Here is a 22,034-nt window from a genome sequence, read left to right as displayed (position 1 = left end):
TATGAAAGCCCTTTATTAGAATTAAAGGCTAGGGAGAAAAAAGTCAGAAATGAAAAGTTCAATTCCTTATCTACTGTGACTGTTCAATAAATACAGAGAATGACCAATTTCAAATTATTACGCATTTTAAGTACCTGACTAACAAATCCCAGATTAAATCTCTAGGTTAAAATATCCTAGTATGGGTCTTCAAAACTTTGACACTGTACTAGAGGTGTTGGGAAAACAAGTATAAAGTGAGGCATCCTCTGCCCTCAGGGAACTTGCATTCTGCTGATAGAATATTATTGGTTGGTCCCAGGTGCCATAAGTAGCTGAATTTGAAAACATTTATACAAAAGTTTTTGACTTGGAATGAATTGTTACTTTCTGACCTTTCGTGTCATTTGCATGTCATTAATTTAACCTAGGATTCAGAGACTTTGAATATCCTATTCCCAGATGGAACCTTACATGATCATCTTCAACCCCTTGATTTTGCAAATGAGAAATTTCTCTTCCCTTGTCCGATTCTAGCCCTTGCCATTTTTTCCGTTTCTTCTCCTTTTTCTGTGTTTTGTCAGATTGATACTGCCACACCAGGAAAAAAATGAAACCAATCCAAACCACTGATTATATGGGTTGATCCATCAACAAAATTAAACAACTTAAACTGTGCCAAGTATGATTCTGGATTTATGTCCAGTCTATTGCCTATATTCTCTACAATTGTCTATTACTTTTGAATACCTTGGGCAAGAGTTCAGGATTTTAAAGACCATTCTTAAGTTTAAAAGCAATCCTTCCATGAAGGTTACATCAAGTTTCCTCAGGGAGTATTACATTTTTTTTCCCCTTTAAATTACTTGAAGACCAGTTTTTCCAAGTTTCAGAGATCTCTTGGATATGCTAATGTTCAACTAATCTAAATTTCAGAGAAAGTTCATAGGGAAATGGCCTATAATCTGTGACTTCATTCCACAGAAAACATACTCTCCAGAGGAAACAAGAAGTTAAATTTATATCCTTCACTCCACCACTAACTGAGTTGCCTAAATTATTACTTACCTTCTTTAATTTCTTCATCTGTAAAATGAGGTGGATTGATTTTAATATGTGAATTATCCCCTTCTGGGGCTAAATTTTTAATTTTGTTTTTAAGACTTCTTAAAGGGGAATGATGGTGACAGTGGATAAAATACCAGGCCTGAAGTCAGAGAGACTCCTTATCTGGTCTCAGAAACTTGGTAGCTGTGTGATCCTGGGCTAGTCACATAACTCTATTTACCTGTTTCTTTATCTTAAAATGAGCTGGAGAAGGAAATGGCAAACCACTATAACATCTTTGCCGAGAAAACCCCCAAAGTGGTCTTGAAGAGTTGGATGTGATTGAAATGACTGAACAACAAGATTGCTTAAAAGTGAGAATTAGTTGGATTTACAAGAGAGGAATTTTGGTACTAGTTGACTGGATCTTGGTAGTCCACTACCATCTTGAGTCTGGCAAAGAATATGGCCACACCAAATGACAGAATCTATTAGTTAAGTTATGGTGATGTAGACGGATAATGAAATTCACTTATTTAGTTGGGAAATAGAATCTTTTAGGGAAAGGTTACAAGAATTGTGACTATGAGAGAACATCAGATAATTGAAAGTTTCAAGCTTACAGCATTGTTAGAGGATTAAAGAAGGCAGGGAACGGAGAAGTGACAGGAACAAAGAAAGACTGAGCACTGAGGAATATCAGGGGAAAAGAATAAAAAAATTATCCATTGTTTTACAAGTGCTTCTGTTGAATGACATCACTAGTGAATTAGAGTGGTACCTGAGACCCTTAGCCTAAAAAAAGGAAGCAATCTCCAAAAATCTCTTCAGGAAGAGGGTGAAGATAAGTAGTTACATTTAACCCTTCAAAGCACAATTTTTGCATGGGATAGGCAGCATATTATTAGTTTATGACAATCCACAGGACAAAATTTATTCTAGTTACACAATATCTGTTTAACCTAGAAAGTTTTGCTGTTCTAATCCTAAATCAAAATATTCTGAAACTGATTCAGAACCCAGGAGTGAGAGAAGAAAGAATATTTCTTACCTGAAATTCCTTTCAAGTTAGCTTTGAATGGATCAAACAGGTCTGTGATTCCCAAAGAACTGAAAACATCTTTCAGGTTGAAGTGGTTTTGGATCCTGAACCTAAAACAAAGGATATCTTTTATATAAGAATATTCACGTTTCATATCCCAAATAGCCTACCAAGTCAAGCACCATAGCTTGGCATTCAAGGCTGTCCATGATCTACCTTTACAGTCTTTTTTACATGAGTTCATTTTATATTCTAGCCAGACTCAATTATTTATCATTCTCTTGTTCTTTCTTACATCCACATCTTTGTTCGTGCTTTTCCCCTAGATAGTGCCTGAAATCTCTAGCTTTTGAGATTCTGTCTATCCTTCAGGGCTCACCACAAGTGTTACTTACATCACAAGGTCTGGTCTATTCAAATAGATGAATTTCTTCTGAATTCTTTTGTACCTGTCTTCCTACTCTGATAACATTTTGTTTTGTGTTATAGTGATTTCTAGATTAATCATATAGACTTTTAAGTAGACTTTTAAAGTATTTTTGGAGCATATTTCCATCTCTCTCAGTACCTAATACACAGTAAATATTAAATAAATATTTGCTGAATGAATAAATTACTGAATATCCAATTTTGTTTGCGTATTTATATTTAATAAATCTCACTCTTTTGGTTGGCTTTCATTTTTTTTTTTTATCTTTGTATGCCTAGTGCTTTTCATATCGTGTTTTTTAACTTCAAATTTTTTTCAATGAATAAAAATCCATTTTTTCTTTCTTCCACTATTCTACCACCTACATCGAAAAAAGAAAACAAAAACCCTTGTGACAGGGTAAGGTAAAACACTTCATTAGCTTTGGTCAAAAATATACTTCAATATATAACCTAAGAACTTCTCTCGGTCAGGAGATAGAAAGCATGCTTCATTATTAGGCCTCTGGAATCATAGTTGACTTTTTCCCTAAATTTAAAAAAATGTCTAATTGTTATCCTTTGTCTTAATCTGACTGTCATTTCTTAGTCACCTTCATGTTGCATCCCTTACCCAGATTGACCCCCTATCCTGTTACAAAGAAAAATAATAACATATTTCTTTCTCTGTCACCAATTGCGTACCTTCTATGAAGGAGAAGGTAGGCTTTATTTTTTTTCTTTCTGAAATCAATTTCAGTGATTTTTTTCCATTAATCAGGGTTCATATTCCTTTTACTGTTCTATTTATGTACAGTGTCACAGTAATAGTGTATGTTATTCTTTTGGTTCTGCTTATTTCATTCTACATCTTGATACAACTCTTCCTAAGTTTCTCAAAATTCTCACAGCCATCATTTCTTTCTTTCGCTAGATTCAGGAAAATTTTGAATCTATATTTGCATTTTCCCCCAAACTTCTGGGATAGGGCCAGTTTGAGGCAGGGAGCTTTGAATAAAACTATCCTTCCACATTTTATAGTCAATGTTTATACTTGGGTGATTTTGTGTGAGAAGTAGACCAGTTCTGCTTAAAAGGAAAAAAAACAAACAAATTGATGAGCTTGTTTTGTTCCTACTCTTGGGCTAAAGGGCCTGGCCTCTAAGGAAAATGCTGTTTTGAAGAGTAACTCATTAAGATTAAATGCAGAGATTGCCAATTTAAACCCAGGGCAGCAGTATCTTAGGTTTTCTTTCATGTCTATCAAGATTACAGTGGTCCTCAAACTTTTGTTCTCAATATCTTTATCCTATTAAAAATGATTGAGGATCTGTCCAAAGAGTTTTTATTTATGTGGTTTATACTTATAGATATTGATCACATTCAAAATAAAAACTAATTATGTATTTGTAGACTCTCTAAAAGGATTTCAGAGATTCCCAGGATGCTCTGGACCAGACTTTGAGAACCACTGCCCTAGAAGTATTAGAAGAGTCTTGAAAACAAGCTTTGCTGAAGCCCCCCAAATTAGGATCAAACCAGTGTACTTTTTGGAACTTTACATTTTCCCCAGACTCCTCTATGTTTAGTAGTTATAGACTCATTGCTATTGCCAATTTAAAATTCAACTTACTTTTTAAAAAATAAATTGTATTGATGTCTTTTGTTTATTTAATCACTAATTTTTCCTTCAGTCCCCTCCTCCTTGAGCTATCCCATATAACATTTTTAAAGAAATCAAAGAAAATCAGTAAAACTTATTAATATTTTTTAAAACTTTGAAAATATGTGTAATGTTTCATAACTGTGTCTCCTACCTCTGCAAAGGAATAGGATGGGAATGTTAGCTTATAGCTATTTTTGGAGCCTTGGTTATTTTTTGTCATCTTAATACATTATTCACCTCAGATTGCTTTATGATTATTTTTTTCACTTACATTACTAGTCATTATGTGTATATAAATTTTCTTATCTCTGCTTACTTCACTATGTATCAGATGGTATAAATCTGTCCATGCTTCTGTATTCATCATTTCTTACAGTACAAGAATACTCCATTACATTCCCTATGATTTATTTAGCCATTCCCCAAATGATGGCTTCTGCTTGGTTGCCATTTTTTGGTATTAAGCTTACTATTGAAGATTCTGGACTTAGAAGGATATTTTCTCTTAGCTTTTGCCATTAGCACTTTTTTTTTTTAAAAAACAGTTTGCTTTGATTTCCTGTCATATATAAGACAAAATTCCCTTATGTTAAATTCTGGAGGTCCTCTTGAGAGATTTGCCAAAAAACCTGGGTTTTTGCTTTGATTTTGTGGCATGTATATTTGGCTTTGAGAGGCAAGTAAAGGCTTTATTTCAGAATTAGGCTTAGTCTTTGTACCAATTCTGCCTAACCCCACATTAAACCTTAAGGCTTAACTCCCTATGTGTCTGCATGTTTTTGCAATAGTTTGTAGTCTTATTTTTAGCTTCCAAGAGATCACTGCCAAGGCCCCAAAAGATCCTACTTTCTCCTAAAGGAGATGAGCACACAGTCAACAGAGGAGACCTGCAGTCAGTTAAGAAGCAATTATTAAGCAGCTCCTCCTCTGTTTCAGGAGCTCATTGCTGGGGATACAGCCTGTGAGCTCCTAAAGAGCAGCTGTTGTCTTTTGCCCTTCTTTGTATTTCCAGTACTCAGAAGTGTCCAGCACATAGTAGGTGCTTAATTAATATTTATTGACTGACTTTTGTTGGACTTACATTGGCTTCTGGTAGATCTTTGCATGACATGGTAGAAAAAGGCTGATCTTCTGGGAGTCTGGAAATCTGGGTTTTACTCCTTTCTCTTCTGTTAGCTCACTCTATGCTATTGAGCATATCATTTCAATTCCTCAAGCATTTTTTAAGCACTAGATATTGTGCTAGATTGTAGGGATACCAAAAAACCCCCCAAAACCAAAAACAAAACAAAAGGAAAAACAATCTCCGTCCTCAGTCTAGCAACCTATATTCTAGTGGCAAATCAAGTAAGTTCCTTGACCCACAATTTTTCCATCTGTAAAATGAAAAAGACTTAAGTCATCTAAGATCCTTTCCAGTTCTAAAAATCTGTTTCCAAAATGAACTTTCTTCTTGTTGATAGTTATATATCATAACTTATTCATATGTAAAAACTGAAAATATTAACTAGGCAAATTTTTAAAAATCTCTTTCCCAGAGGGCCACCTTTTTAAAACGGGAAAATAAAACAGTTCAGCAGAACTAAGCAATCCATTATCCAGGTCTGATATTAAATCCTGCCCTCTGTAAAGAAGGGAAGGAGGTAAATACCTATACCTTTTCTTTGGCAATTATAATTTGGTCATTATAAGTTTGGTTGCTTCTTTTAAAAATAGAGAAAGACCACCATTCTAGAATTAATCTTTGGGGCTGCTTATTCCATAACAAGGTAACATGAAGCTGAAGGTGATCAATGAAAATACCAAAAGAAAAACGTGAAGGCTCTTTTCTTTTGCCACAGTTCTAACATATGGGTTGCTCCCTTGGGAGAAACTTAGTTGGTGTCCTGGGTAGTTGAAAATGAGTGATGTAGTCCTAAAAAGCATGAAATTGCTCAGATGGACAGCGTCTTTATAGACCTATTGCCCTTTTAGAACAAAGCTGCTTACCTGGGTAGGAAAACATCCATCTTTGTTCTCTTCAGGCTACGCGTCCAGATGTGAATGGCTCTAGCTGTAAGGTATGGCTCGAGAAGGGCCAGGGGAACTCCTCTATACCGAGGGAGTACCAGGAACAGACTCACTGAGCTTCCTCGATAGGGCAGCTCAAGAACCCCAACATGTTGCTTATTTGTGACCTGGAACTGACCTGAGGGAATCATTGGATTGGGGTTACTGTCCATCCCAACTACTGGAGTTAACCAAAAGTCAAAGTGTTTTTACTAAAATGCAGATCTGGCCGTGTCTTTCTCTTATTCTATAAACTCTAGTGGTTCACTATTACCTCTATCATTGAATATAAATATAAACTCCTCTGTCTGAAGTTTAAAGCTTTTCACAATTTAACCCTACACTTTTTCTCATTTTGTTATTTCTAAACTAGCCTTTATACGGTCCTCACATAAGACACTTGCTGACCCATCTCCATATCTAACATATAGATAAGAATATTGTAGATGGAGTCAAGAAGACCTGAGTTCAAATGTTGCCTCAAGTACTTTCTAGCTTTGGCAAGTTACTTACCCTCTCTCAGACTCAGTTTCCTCTTCTGTAAAACAGATAAAAAAAAGACATCTATCTCATGGGGTTGTTGTGCCTTCCCTCTATTAAGTATTTCCTATTCTATGTACAGTTTGCTTTGTATATATTTGTTTGAATGTTGTCTCCCCCATTAGATTGTAAGCTCCTTGAGGGCAAGGACTGTGTTTTGCCTCTTTTTATATCCCTGGTGCTTAGCATAGTGCCTGGAACATAGTAGGTGCTCAACAAATATTTATTGGTTGATGGAAATAGCACATGTAAGGCACTTTGCAAATGTTAAAGGTGTTATTAAGTATAATGTTAATTATAATAAATTAAATTATAATTGTTAATAATTGCTATTATTTACCTTCTTTCGTCTGTATTTTAATTTATTATATTATATAATTTATTTTTCTTTCAAAGTTCAGTTCAAATATAGTACCACCTAATTTCTAATGTTTTCTTCCAAGAATTAATTTGTCTCTATTTTTTATCCAAATATATAAAATATGGTACATATTACCCATCCCAGCTAGACTGTAAGCTCTTTGCGGGCATGGACTGGATTAAAACTCTTTGTCTTTAAATCCCTTCACTTAGCACAATATCTAACATAGTTCTAAAGCTGTTTATTGTTTAATTGATTTGCACATAGTCCACTCTTCTTATTCCAAGGAACAATAATTGCTTATGTATTGAGGAACAAGGTTGTCCTTAGGAGAAGAATGAACAGCACACATTGCAGCATTGCAATGAAATCATTGCATTACTAGGGGGACTGAACCTCTCCAGCCATCTCCCTTCTTCTCTGGCACAAGATGTAATGTGACAGATGAATCATTGCCAGCTATGTTGAATCAGAGAGTGCTACAATTCCAAAACTGTCACTAGGATTCCATCTAGGAATTTCCATCTGGGAGAAGCTTTACAATCAGGAGAATCACCCATGTTCTTGCATGGCCCTTTTACCCTCCATCATGGCAAATAGTTTATCAGTGAAACTGGTCCTTTTAAAAGTGCAGTGAAATTACAGAAGTCCATGGGAGTTGATTTATTCTTGTGGCTCTAGGAATCCTATTAAAAATATCCTCACTTTTAAAAGTGCAATGGGTGATGTCAAACCTGAAAAAATGTGAGATCTCACCCTTTGCTTTACAAGTCTGCCTTTTTGGGGAATGTGCATAAAAGAGACATTAAATAGAAATATTCTGAACTCTGAGGATGTCTCACAGACTATATAGCATATGAAGCAACAGAAAATGACAATAGATTCTTTCCCTTAGATAGGGCAGAACAGTTGGTCTGGTTGCTCTCTTAGGTACTTAGCATGCACAATCCACTACAATATAGCCATGTCCATTAGCTTTGCTGTCTGTGTTCAGTGTCTTATACACCCCTGTGAGATTGTGAACTCCATGAAGGTAAGGATTCTGTAGCTTTTTCAGCACCTAACCCAGGATTCTAAATACTATAGGACCTTAATCGATCTTTGTAAATGTGAGTCATCTCTAGAATTATAAAATTGTCAGATGTTAAGTCTATGTTTTATTCAAGTGTGTCAGATGGTACTTGACAGAGTTTTCCACAACCATTAATGGTCAATATTTTGGTAAGATGATTCCCGTCCCTCTGGATGGATATGGCATGCCATGGGGCAGAACGATGTCCTTGGATCATCTTTAGTCAGTATGCCAACCTTCAGCTGATGATTTTTGGACTGACAGAATAATGAATGTCATTGCCATTATCTCTGCTACTAGGCTGGGAGATAGTCCATCTGACCCATCCCTAAACAGAATATTTTTGCTGCTGTTTGTCATGAGGCACTGAGTTCCCTCAACTGAATCATTTTTAAACTGTGGTCCTGAACTTCATGTCTTGGTGCTGACACATTTTTTTGAGATGAGATTTGTCAGCAAAGAAAATTTTAATGTTATCAAGTAAGATTGCCTATAGTCTAATGTAACTGAAGGAAAATTTGTTAAAAAGTGTTTGGTTTTATTGATAAGAGGTTTACTTTTTACTTTTCTGTGTTTAGAATATTCCTACATATGGTAGTAATTTTATTTAACTCACTAGCTAAAATAAGGGGTTGATTTAAATTCTTCATACTGGATTTAAAACATTTTCTTGGGAGTCAAGACTCTTAGAGTTGATGTAAAGTGTTTTGTGACCATGGGCAAATAACTGAATGTCCTTGGGATTATTTGTCTTTTTTGTAAACTAAGGGGATAAAAGAGTGAATGGTCTCTATTCAGTTTTATTCATCAAACAGGTGTATTTATTAAGCACCTAATATGTACCAGGCGCTGAGTTGGGTGCCAGATATAAAAAAGAAATGAAATAGTTCCTGTCTTCAAGGAACTTATAATCTAGTAATAGGATACAATATATTTAAGCATTAATGTAATTTAAGAGGAAGAGAGAGGAGGAGAGAGTAAGAGAGAGAGGAGGAAAAAGAAGAGAGAGGAAGAGAGAGAAGGAGAAAGGAAAGGAAAGAGAAAGACAAGATAGAAACAGAGAAACAGAAAAAGAGACAGAGAAAGAGACAGAGATAGAGACAGAGAGTTACTAACTTGAGGGAATCAGGGACAATTTCATTGGGGGTAGGAGGAACATGACAGAGCTGAATATTGAAAAAAATGAAGAGTTTTAGATGTAGAAATAAAGAAGGGTTCTAAGTATGAGAGACACCTTGTGGAAGCACAAAGTGACATATGGAGCATTGATTTAGGGGAACAGTTATAGTTCAATTTGACAGACTATAAAGGAGATTGATAATGGAATAAGACTTTAATGATGTCAGACTGGAGCTGGATAGTAGATGGCCTTCAATGGCAGGTGAAAGAGTTTGTATTTGATCTTGGAAGTAAAAGAGAGTGACTGAAGATTTTTTTTGACATAGATCTGTATTTTAAGATGATTTTTTGACAGCTGTTGAAAGATGGACTGAAGAAGGGAGAAAGTGGAAGCAAGCTGCGACCAATTAGGAAGATGCTACAATAGATAATTGTAGACCTGAGAGTGTCCAGATAAGAGTGATGGTTATATGAGGGCAAAGTAAGAGGTGAATACAAAAGAAATTTTAGAGATAGAATTGACACAACTTGGCCATCGATCAGATATGGAAGGGAAGTAACATGAAATGGGGAAGATGATATGATCCTAAAGAATGGGAGTTATTGGGACAGCTAGGTGGCACAGTGGATAGAGCACTAGCCCTGAAGTCAGGAGGACCTGAGTTCAAATCTAGCCTCAGACACTTAACACTTTCTAGCTGTGTGACCCTGGGCAAGTCACTTAACCCCAATTGCCTCAGAGAAAAAAAAAAGAATGGGAAGTATTTCCCCAGAAATGGGAAGTTTGGAGAAGACAGAATTTAGAGGAAAATATGATCATTCCTGTTGTGGACCCGTTGCCTTTGAAATGCCTAAGAAACATCTGGCGGAAACTGACCATAGCTTAAGGAAAAGGTTTAGGACAGCTTTTGATGAGGGAAGGAGAGAAAATGCAGAAGTCAATCTAGAAAGAACAAAAACATTTCTGTGCAATATTAAAGACCTCACTGGATAAGAAATCATGATTTTTCAGGGGACCTAAGTAACAGTTCCTTTAAAATTCTGTGATTTTACTATTATGCTATAAGAAATGATGACAGGGTTAATTCCTGAGAAATCTGGGATGAACTGATGCCAAGTGAGTGAGCAGACCCAGGAGAATAATTTCTATAATACAACAGTATTGTTAAAACAAATGTTACTCACCTCTTGACAGGAAGCTAAAGACATATTTTTTCAACATGACCAATTTGGGAATTCATTTTGCTTATCTTTGCATGTTTGTAACAAAATTTGTGCTTTTCTTTTTTCCAATGGAATTGGGTAGTGAATGAGTGGGAGGGAAAATGAATTTTTTTCATTAAAAAAAATGAAATTTTGCTCCTACTATAATAGTAACTAACATTTATATATCACCTGTTGTGTTCCAGATATCATGTTAACTGCTTTATAATTATTATCCCATTTGAACTTCACAACAACTCTGAGAAGTAAGTGTTATTATTTTACTCATTTTTATAGGTGAGGAAACTGAGGAAAAGACTAAATGATTTGTTCAGGGGCACATGGTTACTAAGTGTTTGAGACTGGATTTGAATTTACTTAGGTCTTCCTAATTTGTTATTCTTTCCATTGTGCCTCTAGCCATCCATATGTGGAAAATACTCACCATAATTGACGTCAGCAGTTTGGTACATCATGGGTACTCTGAGAATAAGGCCTTCTGTGCTGGTAAAAGACAACAGCTGGGTGTTTGTGAAGGAGAATCTCTTTTGCCAGATGCCTTGGAAGGACATGGTGCTCACCAGCACAATCTGAGCAAGGGTCGAGTGGATCCTTTCCAAGGAGACATTTTCTGGTTTCTCATCTGCACCGAGAGAGAATCATAAGGAGGACAGACAATAGGAAATGAAAGCAAACATATCTAATGTGGCCAGTGAAATGTTGCATATGTCTTTGGGCTATGGAGAATTCCATAGGAGATCAGTGAGAAAAGGACTATAACCTCATAAAAAGCTAACAAATCAGTTTATATTCATAATTAAGTAAGATCATTACAGTGACTAGCGAGAGGCAGTGTGGTATAATGAATAGAGCTGATCTTAGATCTAGGAAGACTTGAATTTAAGTAGGGTCTTTGGCTATGAGTGTTGCATCTCATTTCTACTCTAAGCAATTTTATAAGACTATTTTCTTTTCTTTTTTTTCTTTTTGAACATAAAAATGTTTTCCCAATTCATTGCTTCCCTTCTAATTTTGTCTGCTTGTTCAAAAACTTTAACAATCAAAATTATCTATTTTGTGATCAATAATGATCTCTAGTTCTTTAGTCACACATTCCTTTGTCCTCCACAGCTCTGAGAGGTAAACTATCCTATGTTCTTCTTATTTGTTTATAATATCATTCTTTATGTCTAGATCATGAACTTAGTACACGGTGTTAGACGTAGGTCCTAGTTTCCGCCATCCTTGTTTCCAATTGTAAGACTATTTTCTAAGTCAAAAAGAAGGTTCTGACATATTTTGATAGAAGGATTTTCTTTATATCACAGATCCCTACACACCAGTGAAACCAGAGCTCCGGTCCTTGTTCTTAGCCCAGTAACTAATTTTTTCCTATATATTCCTTTTAAAAAGCCTAAGGAAACAGGATTTTAAAAAATTTAATTTAATTTTTAGTAATGTTCTTTCCAGGGTTAGTTCTACACAGAGGTGCAACTAACAGCCACTTAGATGGTCTGTTTATAGAATACTGCCAAGCTCTGCTAAGCCAACAAATGTGTCCCAGTTTAGGGTTGTGTTCCTCTCCTGGAATTCCCTGAGAGCCATTTCCTTGGATTGGACAAGAAAAGGGAATATTGTCCCTTTAATGTGTCTAGGAACATCCTGGACAGAGTATCAGTTTTTTTCCTCTAACTGGTTTTTGTTAGTACTTTGGCTTAGAGCTTACCCTGGAGAAAAAAAATTCTACTTTTATTTTGTATTAACATCTAGCTAGAATTGAGCATTTCCTTGATATATTTAAACCGTGTATCTGAGAAGAGGTTCATAGGCTTCATTATACTGCCAAAGGCATCCTGGACACAAAAAAAGTAGAGAAGCCCTAGCTTAGATGATTAGGTTCTATTATGTTTGAAATCTTAAGGCTGGCAAAATGCTTTATGTGGATCATTACATGTGACTCTTCCAACAGCCATCCCCTGTGTGCCCCCAGTGTCATTATCCATATCTTTTGGCTGGAGCTCAGGGAGGTCATATGATTTGCTCCGATTCATGCAAGCAGTAGAAAATGGGCACAGATGTTTGTTACTCCTTCCCCAATAGTATTCTATCTCTTTGTTGTTCCTTTGCTCTCATAAACTGCTTGCTAGCTCCCCAATTTAAGAAAACTCATCTAAGTGATCCTGCTTCTTGCTTCCTTTGGACTTGCTTTCTAATGATCTCTGGCTCTGAGGAACATGGGCTTTGACTTCCTCCCCAACCTTCCCACCCTTCTCTAAATGAATTCTTCCTCAGACTCTTTTTTTTTTTTAATTTTCAGTAGTATTTTATTTTTCCAAACATATGTAGTTTTCAACATTCATTTTCGTAAGATTTTGTGTTTCAAATTTTTCTAGTTCCCTCCCTTACCTCCTCCTTCCTCAAGCCATCAAGCAATCGGATAGAGGTTAAACATATACAATCCTTTTAATTTTATATTTGTGAAAACAACAACAACAACAAAAAACTATATAAAAGAAAAAGCAAACAAAAAAATAGTATGCTTTGATCCACAATCACTTTCCATATTTCTCTTTTCCTCAGACTTTTTTTTAGCTTTCCTTAATTATCCTACACTCCTTAATACTAGGGCTCAGCAACCCAATGCCTGAGGGAATGAGGATGGTCAAGCTGAATGAGAGGAGGAAAGTACTAAACAAGAAGGTTAAGGTTTAGGGCTCTGACAAGAGGGCAAAGTGGAAGAATAACTTGTAGGAATATCTTAAAATTTTACTTATGGCCTCATTTCTATCTACAAAACAGATCCATGACTAAAGATTACGAAATCAAAACGGCAGACCTTGGCTACAGAATTGGGTAGCAAGACACTGAAGAGCGAATCCAGAGCTGCTAATCAGTGCAGTTTCTTAGTTAAGTATTAACATGTATGCAGGCATTAAATATACCTTGCCCTTGGAGAGGTTCGCTGAGCAGCTGTCTGTTATTAACTTTAGCTGGTTGAATTTTTGTTTTCGCTTTGGTTTTACCTGCAGCAAACCTAGAGACCCATCTATTGATCTGAGCTGTGGTCCTGTTAGGTTCACTGAAGTTGGTTGTCTCCAGGCTGCTGTTGGCCCACAGCGAGATGTGCTCAGTGAAATGAGAGGACAGGTGTGTTCCATTTTGTACAAAAAAGGCACATGTCAGTTGAATTGTGGTCCCTGAGCCAGAAGTAGTAGCTGGTGCCTGAGCATTTTGCAGGAAATCATGCACCCTTCTGTCTGTTGGAAGGAGAGCAAGGAAAAGGTTATACATAAATGAAGTAGATGAGCAGAAAAAAAGATGGATCCAGGTTATTCCTTCTGCAAACACCTGGACCAGCGAGGAAGCATCATTTTAGAGCAAGCCTGTTGAATTAGAACTCCACATTCTCATGTTTGTTTTTTGGAACAATTGCTTCATCCTGTTGATTTGAGGAAAAGTCATTAAAACTTTTTTGTTGTTATTGTTGAGTCTATCCTTGAAATTTCATTAATATAGGAACTCTGAGTGGAAATCAGCTTTATAATTTGTAGTCTTTCACAGATGGCTATGGTATAGAAAGATTAAGAAACTTACTCATGATCCAAAGGATCAGGAACTGGTGGCCACCCTATTTCACTAATGATTATTTTTTAAAGTTATACCCAAGCCAGGGTAGAAAATTAGCATGAACTTAGAAAGACAGAATCAAAAAATAAAATCAGGCTATAGAAAATGTCATCTATATAACTAGATGATATCTTTTTTTAAGATTACCCACATTTCTATCTCAGAAGTATACTAATGACAAGTAGGAACAAGCCTGGAGAAAATTTCAGGGTAGGTTAGTGACTTTTTCTAAATTCCAGATGTTAATTATTCCAAATGATATAGATAATCATGATGAACAAGTGACTGGGATTCTGGTGCAGTCCAGCAATTCTTTGAATTGTAAACTTATTCAGATTGTTTCATGGTATAAGTCCACCTGGTATTTGGATGCTCCAAGTTTTTCAATGAAAATCTCCAGTTCTAGAAATGCCAAAAAAAAGAAAGTCTTTAATTCTAAGTGGAGAGAGTTCATGTTATTAATATCATTAATAGCTTGGAAAATAAGGATTTTTAAAAATCAATAATTTCTATTTTCTTGCATCTCAGAATTTCATAACTTCTTGTTATTAGTATTTATACAGAGTGGAATTTTAAGCTTTAATAGCTTAAAAGTGCACTGATTTTAGGAATACCCTTTTGTAGAAGATTGCATCCTTATTTCCAAAATCAATATTGCACTCTTCCCACCATGTTTATTCAGTAGACATGATCAGCTTAATTCTATCCTAAGGACCCTGTAGAGTGGTTGTAAATACCTTGCCAGTACATGACAGCCAAACTAGGCCTCCAATCTTATAGTCAGACTTCAAAATCTTGGTTTCCTCATTTATAAAATAAGAGTATGGAACTCAGTGTCTAAGGTCTTTTGCAACTCTAAATTTCTTATCCTTATGTCACCTGATTATTTTCCAGACAGCCTATAATTGTTGAGCCTAAAACCGATGCAAATATTTATTCAAAACAAATTTGGGGCAGGAAATTTTCTTCTGAGAGATAGATAGTATGTGTAAAATGCTTATCACAGTACTGGACACAAAATAGGCACTTTATATACACGTTCATTCTGTTGTCCTCCCTTCCATGCTTGTCTTCCCATTAAGAAACTCCCTAAGTATCCTTGTTTATTTTCATCAATTAATTCTTTCCCAGAAATACTTTTGATGGGAGTATAGACACGAGCTGATTGTGCACAGCTAGATTTTTCTCTGTTATTTCTTTGAGACCGAGATGATTGTACAATAAAGAAAGGGCAATAGAGAGGATTTTCTTTCTGTGTTCAGGAAAATGTAAAAGCAGTACTGCCTGCACATGAAAGGGTGGCTGAAATCCAAAATATTACAGTGCTTTAGGGTCCTTAGTAGCATATGGAAAATGTCCATAAAATAGGTGAAATCATTGCAGGATGTTACTATCATAATTGCTTAGAAAGCAATTGGAGCAGACAGTTATATTAATGTTATTTGCAAGGTTTGTCTAGAGCTGAAAAGGCAAATCAGTCAGTGGTTGATGAAGGAATAGAGGGTAAATAAATGTCTGCCCAGAAGATGAGTGACATAACAGCTGAATTAATGACCTGAAGGCTGAGCCAGAATAACAATTTTAGCAAATCACCATTTACCAAATTATTCATAATAAGGACAAATGAAGGGTTGCATCTGAGTGCAGAAAAATAAAAAGAATCTGTGGAACTTTGGGAAATTGAGACTTCTTTGAGATCAAGATAAGTTAAAATTTACTTTCTTCACCCAAATTCAGGGATCCCTGAAATCTTTTCATAGACTCCTCGGGGGGATCTGCTGACCTCTGGTTAAGACCTTCTGCATTTAGCAATATTGCTCTGGGATGCAGCTATTTGCCCAAGGACTCATGCTGTGTTTATATGAGGGACTCTCAAGAGATCTGGTTTCCAGGCAGCCAGAAAACCAAGAACAAAATAATACAGAAAAATTGTTATTTGCATCAGAATAAATCTTTTTGTTAATAATAATAATAGATAAAATTTAAATAGCATGACATCTAACAAAGCACTTCACTTATATCTTAGTCTATCCTTATAACAACCATGTAGGTACTACTGTTACCCCCATTTAGATACTACTGTTCCCCCCATTTTCCAAAGGAAAGTGAGACTCAGGAGAGGTTAAGTGCTTTCCCCAGGAGCTATCTATTGCACTACCTAATTGAACTAATTAAACAAAAAGACTGTCCTAAAATTGACCCATGATTATCAGACACTTTATACATTTGTTCTTTTGGTTCTTGTTGACTTTTTCAAAAAATAGTAGATTAGCATAAATACTAATAAGAAAGCATAAACATCATCCTAGATTAAGTGACTATCGGGACTGTTCTAGGAAAATAAAAAGGTCCAGGGAGCTTTGTGTTACTTGAGAATCATCTCTTAAAAAGTGCTGAAATGTGAACTCAAAGACCTAGTGTCTTCTGCCCACTGCCAAAGTTAAGAATCAGGGGGAAACAATTTCCTTCTCTCCATCAGGGGAAAAAGGAGAAAATGTAATGGAGGAAATTATGCAAATAAATATAGTAAGCCTGGAGCAGTACTTGCCATGAACTGTATACCCCAGGGCCCTTTCAAGTTGCAAACAGGTGTTTCCTCGAGCTCCAAACTGTAGTAACTCCAGAGGGACAGACACACTGGCTGGCGAGATGACCAAGTTTGTCCCATTTCTACTTCCCATCAAGCTCTGGTAGAGGCGGACAGCAAATTCAGTCTTTAATCCCTTCAAGTCCTTTCGGAGGTCATTATTTCCTCCATGGAGGCAGCCAGAGTGAAGAAGGAAGAGGAGGAAGGTGAAAGGCAGCATGGAAGCTGAGGCTGCTGACTGTCCCCCAGGGAAGGCCACCTGTGAGGGAGAGGGGACAGGCTTTGGAGAGCGATGATGGAAACACAGGTATGAAAAGGGTTGTGTTGGACAACTAGGCAGGCAGGCAGGATAGGATTTATTCACATCTGACAGAGTAAGAAACAGGCCTAGAGTGGTTATGAAGATTAAATGGTTATCATTTATATGAAAAGTGCTCTGAAAACTGTAGCATAGCTTGATAAAATAAGTAATCAACTATTATATAGTATAGGAAAAAATATAATATAGGAAAAAGGGTGATTTATTTGGCCTTCACATTTTTCCTTTTACCAAAATAAAATTGTTTATTTTAATTTTCTATTCTTTGATCACATTATTTATTCTAAATATCACTCTTAAGTGCTACTCTCCCCAGATCAACCAGTACTTATCCAGGTATTTATTATCCAGGTAGTTGAAAATAGCACAGTTCACTTTACAATTAAAAAGAAACATTTCTTTTCTGTCTGATGAATGGAGATTAAAAATATAACACCACACACATATTTATACATATATGTGACTATGGACTAATTAATGCTTATTAGCCATCAGCATATCATAGGATCTGAAAAACTAACCTGTCTCTCAATCTGATTTTTAAGAATTTAGCCCATTAGAGATGGTGGAAAAACCCACAAGTTAATCTTGGGGATGTTAAAATACAAATATAATGGCTTACTTTTTGGGGGTCCAATGGGCAAACTCTGGTGGCACACAGGCCCAAATGAGGACAGCAGTCCTCACTGGAATAAGCTATGAGATTAGAAACAGAAATATAAGTGTAGGTAGAACCTACCTAAACCTAATTTGCTGGTCGTGGCAGTTGGCAGATGTGGTAAATCTATTTTTGGTATTCTTCACTGGCTCCTTCCTAGACAGTCTTAATATGGTTATTCCCCAAAGTTTTCTTTATCCTATTCTTTTCTTTCTCTATATTGTCTCTGTTGACAAGCTCATACCATGACTTGAACTATTCCCTCTACCTGGATGAATCCTTCATCTAAGCAATTTATCTGAATTTTAGTCCCAGGCACATGACCTACATTTCCTTCTCCCGGTTAGACATGCCATCCTGGATATGGTTTAAAATGAAATTTCTCATCTTTCCTCCCAAACCAATTCCTTTTGCTGATTTATTTCCCTATTTTGCCAATAGCACTACTGATATTATCCTTTCTCTCGTGCTCAAAGCTTCGTTTTCTTACTCTTGTTCTAGCCAATCTTGGCCCATAATCAGTAGGTGGTTTTGCAGTGGCTGGAGTGCCCAGCTGACACTTACTAGCCTGGGCAATTCCCTTAACCCATCTCTGCGTCGGTTTCTATATCTATAAAATAAGGATGATATTAATAGCATCTAATAAGGTTTTTTTGAGGATCAAATAAGATAATATATGTAAAATGCTTAACAACCCTTAAAATGCTATATAAATGTCCTCTCTTATGAGTAAAAATGGTAAAGGGGGTAGACAGGTTGCTCAGTGGATAGAGTGCCAGATCTGGAGTCAGAAGACCTCAGTTAAAGTCCAGTCTCAGACACTTACAAGCTGTGTGACCCTGGGTGAGTCACTTAACACTATCTGTCCCAATTTCCTCATGTGTAAAATAAATGAGAAAAGAAAATGGCAAACTATTCTAAAATCTCGGCCAGAAAGGGTCACAAAGAGTAAGTCACTGCTAAAATGACTGAGCAACAACAATAACAAAATGGTAAAAGGTGAAGTGACTTCCAAAGTTATACAGTTAGTAGAAGAGGCAAAATGAAAATCCAGATCTTCTGACCACAAGTTTGGGATTCTTTTCACCATAACAAACTGCTTTTCTACAATGCAGTGAAAGCAAAATAAACCCAAGAGATGACCAAGAGCAGATTCCCCCACGCTGTTTCTTTGACTTTGATGGATATAAAAGGGGTACAGGCCGAATGCCACGTCCCTAGGGGTATGCACTTGGGAGGATGGTAAGCATCTTCCCTTTCCTGGCAGTCCAGCCCAGGTGGATCGCTGCTTCTGGGACAGTACTCGCCTGCCTGTGTCTATCTGGGGAATTTGAGAACTAGTGGATCTTGGGACTCAGGGTCTCTCTCAGGGATTCCCTGAGCCAGAATGTGATGTGGCCTTGTCTTTGATCCTGCACCCGGCTGGCTGGTTTACCCTCCTCCCTTCCCTTCTTTCAGCCCAGTTAGGCTGGCTTCTTGAGCCTTGAAGGGCCCGCTCGTGGCCCTCGCCTTTACTCACCTACTGCTGCGATCCAGTCACCATGCTCTCTGGGTCCAGTGCGGCTTCCTTTTTAAAGGGGAGCAGGGTCTGCTCTGAGTCACAAGATTGCCGAGGCGGGGAGCGTCAGGGACTGCAGTCTCTGCTGGTGATGTCGGTACCACTCTGCCCAAATTCCTGGAGGCCGGAGGTTCTGCAAAGAACCGAGCAGAGGGCCATGGCTTTGGCCGGGAAAGCAAGAACAGGAACCAAAAGGTACATCCGGGGACGGAGCCGACAACCCCTGTTCAAGCCCTGCTCAAGCCTTCTTAGACTTGTGACCCACTTGTACTCGGTAAGGAACCCCTATCTCTCTCTCTTGTTATTGTTTTTTCATGAATTCCATTGATTCCTGTCACCAAGGTTTCTGGGTACCAGGCACCTAATGATTCCCCTCCTCCTCCCCTATCCCCAGGCTAGGGAAGATAATACATCATTCTACTGTGGGACATGGTACTTGGGCTAAATTAAAGTCTCTTGTTTTCTTAGGCTTAAACTTTTGCTCTTTCACCTAATTCAAGTAAAATAGAAAATATATCTGAGGAGCCAAAGATATGGACTGATTTTTTTTTAATTTTTATTTTTTAAAAGACATGTTAATAGGTAAAGATCTTGGAATGTTAGTTTTGGAATTAGAGGACTTGGATTCAAGTTCTGGTTTTATTATTAACTATGTGATGATGTTACAGAAGTAGTAACTCTGCTGGTTTTATCATCCATAGAATAAGGAGAATGATCCTGGATCAGTGGTCCTCAAAGTATGGTGCAGAGAATTCTGAGGAGTCTCTGAAATCCTTTCACAGAAGGTCTACAAATTCAAAATTAGTTTTTATTTCTAATATGGCAAAATCTTTAAATATAACCTATATAAACAAACTTTTTGGACAGATCTTCCATACTTTTTAATAATATAGAAGTTACTGAGAATAAAAGTTTGAGAAAACTGGTTTAGATAAGATCCTTTCTGATTCTAAACCTAGGATTCTACGAATCAAGTAAATAATATTTGAGATCCCTTCTGATTCTAAACCTAGGATTCTATAAGAAAAGTAAATTTTATCAAATAAAATTGCCTTCATTTCTAAATTTATATGTAAGTTCATTGTGACATCTGAATACTCAGACCATGACATTGTCTGTCTTAGGTTGTAAATTCCTAGAGTGTCCATCTAAAAACAACTAAAAGCTAATATAAGTTGTTTTTATTGCTGCTGATGATATTAAAAATGGGGAGTAATAACTTAAAAAAATGCTCCAAGGTATTTGGAAGGAACTTATTGGGTGAAGTAGATATCATCTTAAATTTTTTTAAAAACACATACTTGCTTTCTAATTGGCAAAGGTCTTGGGATTACCAGTAAAGTAGTGTTAGATATAGAGTGAGAGGACCTAGATTCAAGTTTTGATTTTATCATTAATTGTGTGATGATGTTATAGAAGTCATAACTATCTGCTGGTTTTATCATCCATAGAATAAGTAGAATAATCTAGATCAGTGGTTCTCAAAATATGGTCCAAAGAATTCTGGGGAGTCTCTGAAATACTTTCAGAAGGTTGACAAATTCAAAATTAGTTTTTATAGAAATATGGTAAATATCTTTAAATATAATCCATGTAAACAAACTCTTTGGGCAGATCCACAATAATTTTTAATAATATAAAGATCTCAAAGTTACCTAAACATCAGCAATCCAAAAATGTCAAAAAGTATTATCTACTATAAAATAATTACAGCTGAATCTGTAAGAAGATATAATAGTATATAAGGTTTTTAAAAATCACGAAATAAAATTGGAGAACTTTAGGACACTTAGATGTCCTATTCAATGTTCCTATTTCCAACTCACTCTGTACTGTGACTTGTGATGAAGGGAATGGATATAGGAACTCTTTTCACATACATTTTCTTCCTACTCTGCTATTTATATTTATTAATTCTGTACTGAGAACTCTGATTTACATTTTAAATTAATTTCTAATTTCTTGTTTTAAAAACAGGTCCATTCCAGCTCTAAACCTATGCACTTATTATTATTATTATTATTTTATTTAATAGCCTTTTATTTACAGGATTTATACATGGGTAACTTTACAGCATTAACAATTGCCAAACCTCTTGTTCCAATTTTTCACCTCTTACCCCCCCCACCCCCTCCCCTAGATGTATGCACTTATTATTATTCTCGTTGCTCTGTATCAGTTCAATTAAGTCTTCTCACACTATATTCCTCATATTCATTGTTGCTTTTGATTCAATAATAGTGCATTATATTCATTTGAGAAAATTTGGTAATAAAGTGCTAGACTTGAATGAATAAACAAAAAAATATATTTATTAAAGGTTTCTATGTGAAAACACTATGCTAAGTGTCAGATATACAAAAAGAAAAATAAAACAATTCCTGCTCTCCAGATGCTCTCATTCTAATATAGGGGACTACCCAGACAGGTGGGTAGGTGATGCAGTGGATACAGTTCAGGACCTGGAGTCAGGAAACCTGTTCCTGAGTTCAAATTCGGCCTGAGACACTTTCTAGGTGTGTGTTCCTGGGCAAGTCACTTAATCTCTGCAGATTTCAGTTTCCTCATTGTGAAATGAGTGAACTAAGACTACTGGTTTCTTCTAAACTCTGGGATACTATTTTACCTTTCTAACTTTATTATGCGTTATTTGTTCTGGTACTTTCTTATCCAGCCAAAATGGCCTTTTCTCTGTTGCTTTCATGTGGTACTCCATCTCCTGCCCACACTTAAGTGCTGATCATCAATTATGTCTGGAATGAATTTCCTCCTCATGCCCATCTCATGGAATCCCTCATT

General features: G+C 36.4%; 1 protein-coding gene across 1 annotated transcript in view; it reads right to left on the bottom strand.

The window, feature by feature from the left end:
- Window positions 1–19,613, bottom strand: part of SERPINE3 (serpin family E member 3) — a 38,466-nt gene extending 18,853 nt beyond the window's left edge. The window contains exons 1-6 of the mRNA XM_012545270.3: window positions 19,197–19,613; window positions 16,662–16,959; window positions 13,510–13,743; window positions 10,932–11,129; window positions 6,132–6,330; window positions 2,078–2,178 (exon numbers count right to left, since the gene is read on the bottom strand). Of these exons, the coding sequence (XP_012400724.1) occupies window positions 2,078–2,178; window positions 6,132–6,330; window positions 10,932–11,129; window positions 13,510–13,743; window positions 16,662–16,920 (991 nt within the window). The 5' untranslated portion in view covers window positions 16,921–16,959; window positions 19,197–19,613. The remainder of the gene's footprint in view (window positions 1–2,077; window positions 2,179–6,131; window positions 6,331–10,931; window positions 11,130–13,509; window positions 13,744–16,661; window positions 16,960–19,196) is intronic.
- Window positions 19,614–22,034: the final 2,421 nt, after the last annotated feature.

Source organism: Sarcophilus harrisii, chromosome 3 (genome assembly GCF_902635505.1).
Source record: "Sarcophilus harrisii chromosome 3, mSarHar1.11, whole genome shotgun sequence".
NCBI classification, from domain to species: Eukaryota; Metazoa; Chordata; class Mammalia; order Dasyuromorphia; family Dasyuridae; genus Sarcophilus; species Sarcophilus harrisii.
Note: the sequence above shows the minus strand (reverse complement) of the source record. Positions and strands in the feature narration are given on the sequence as shown.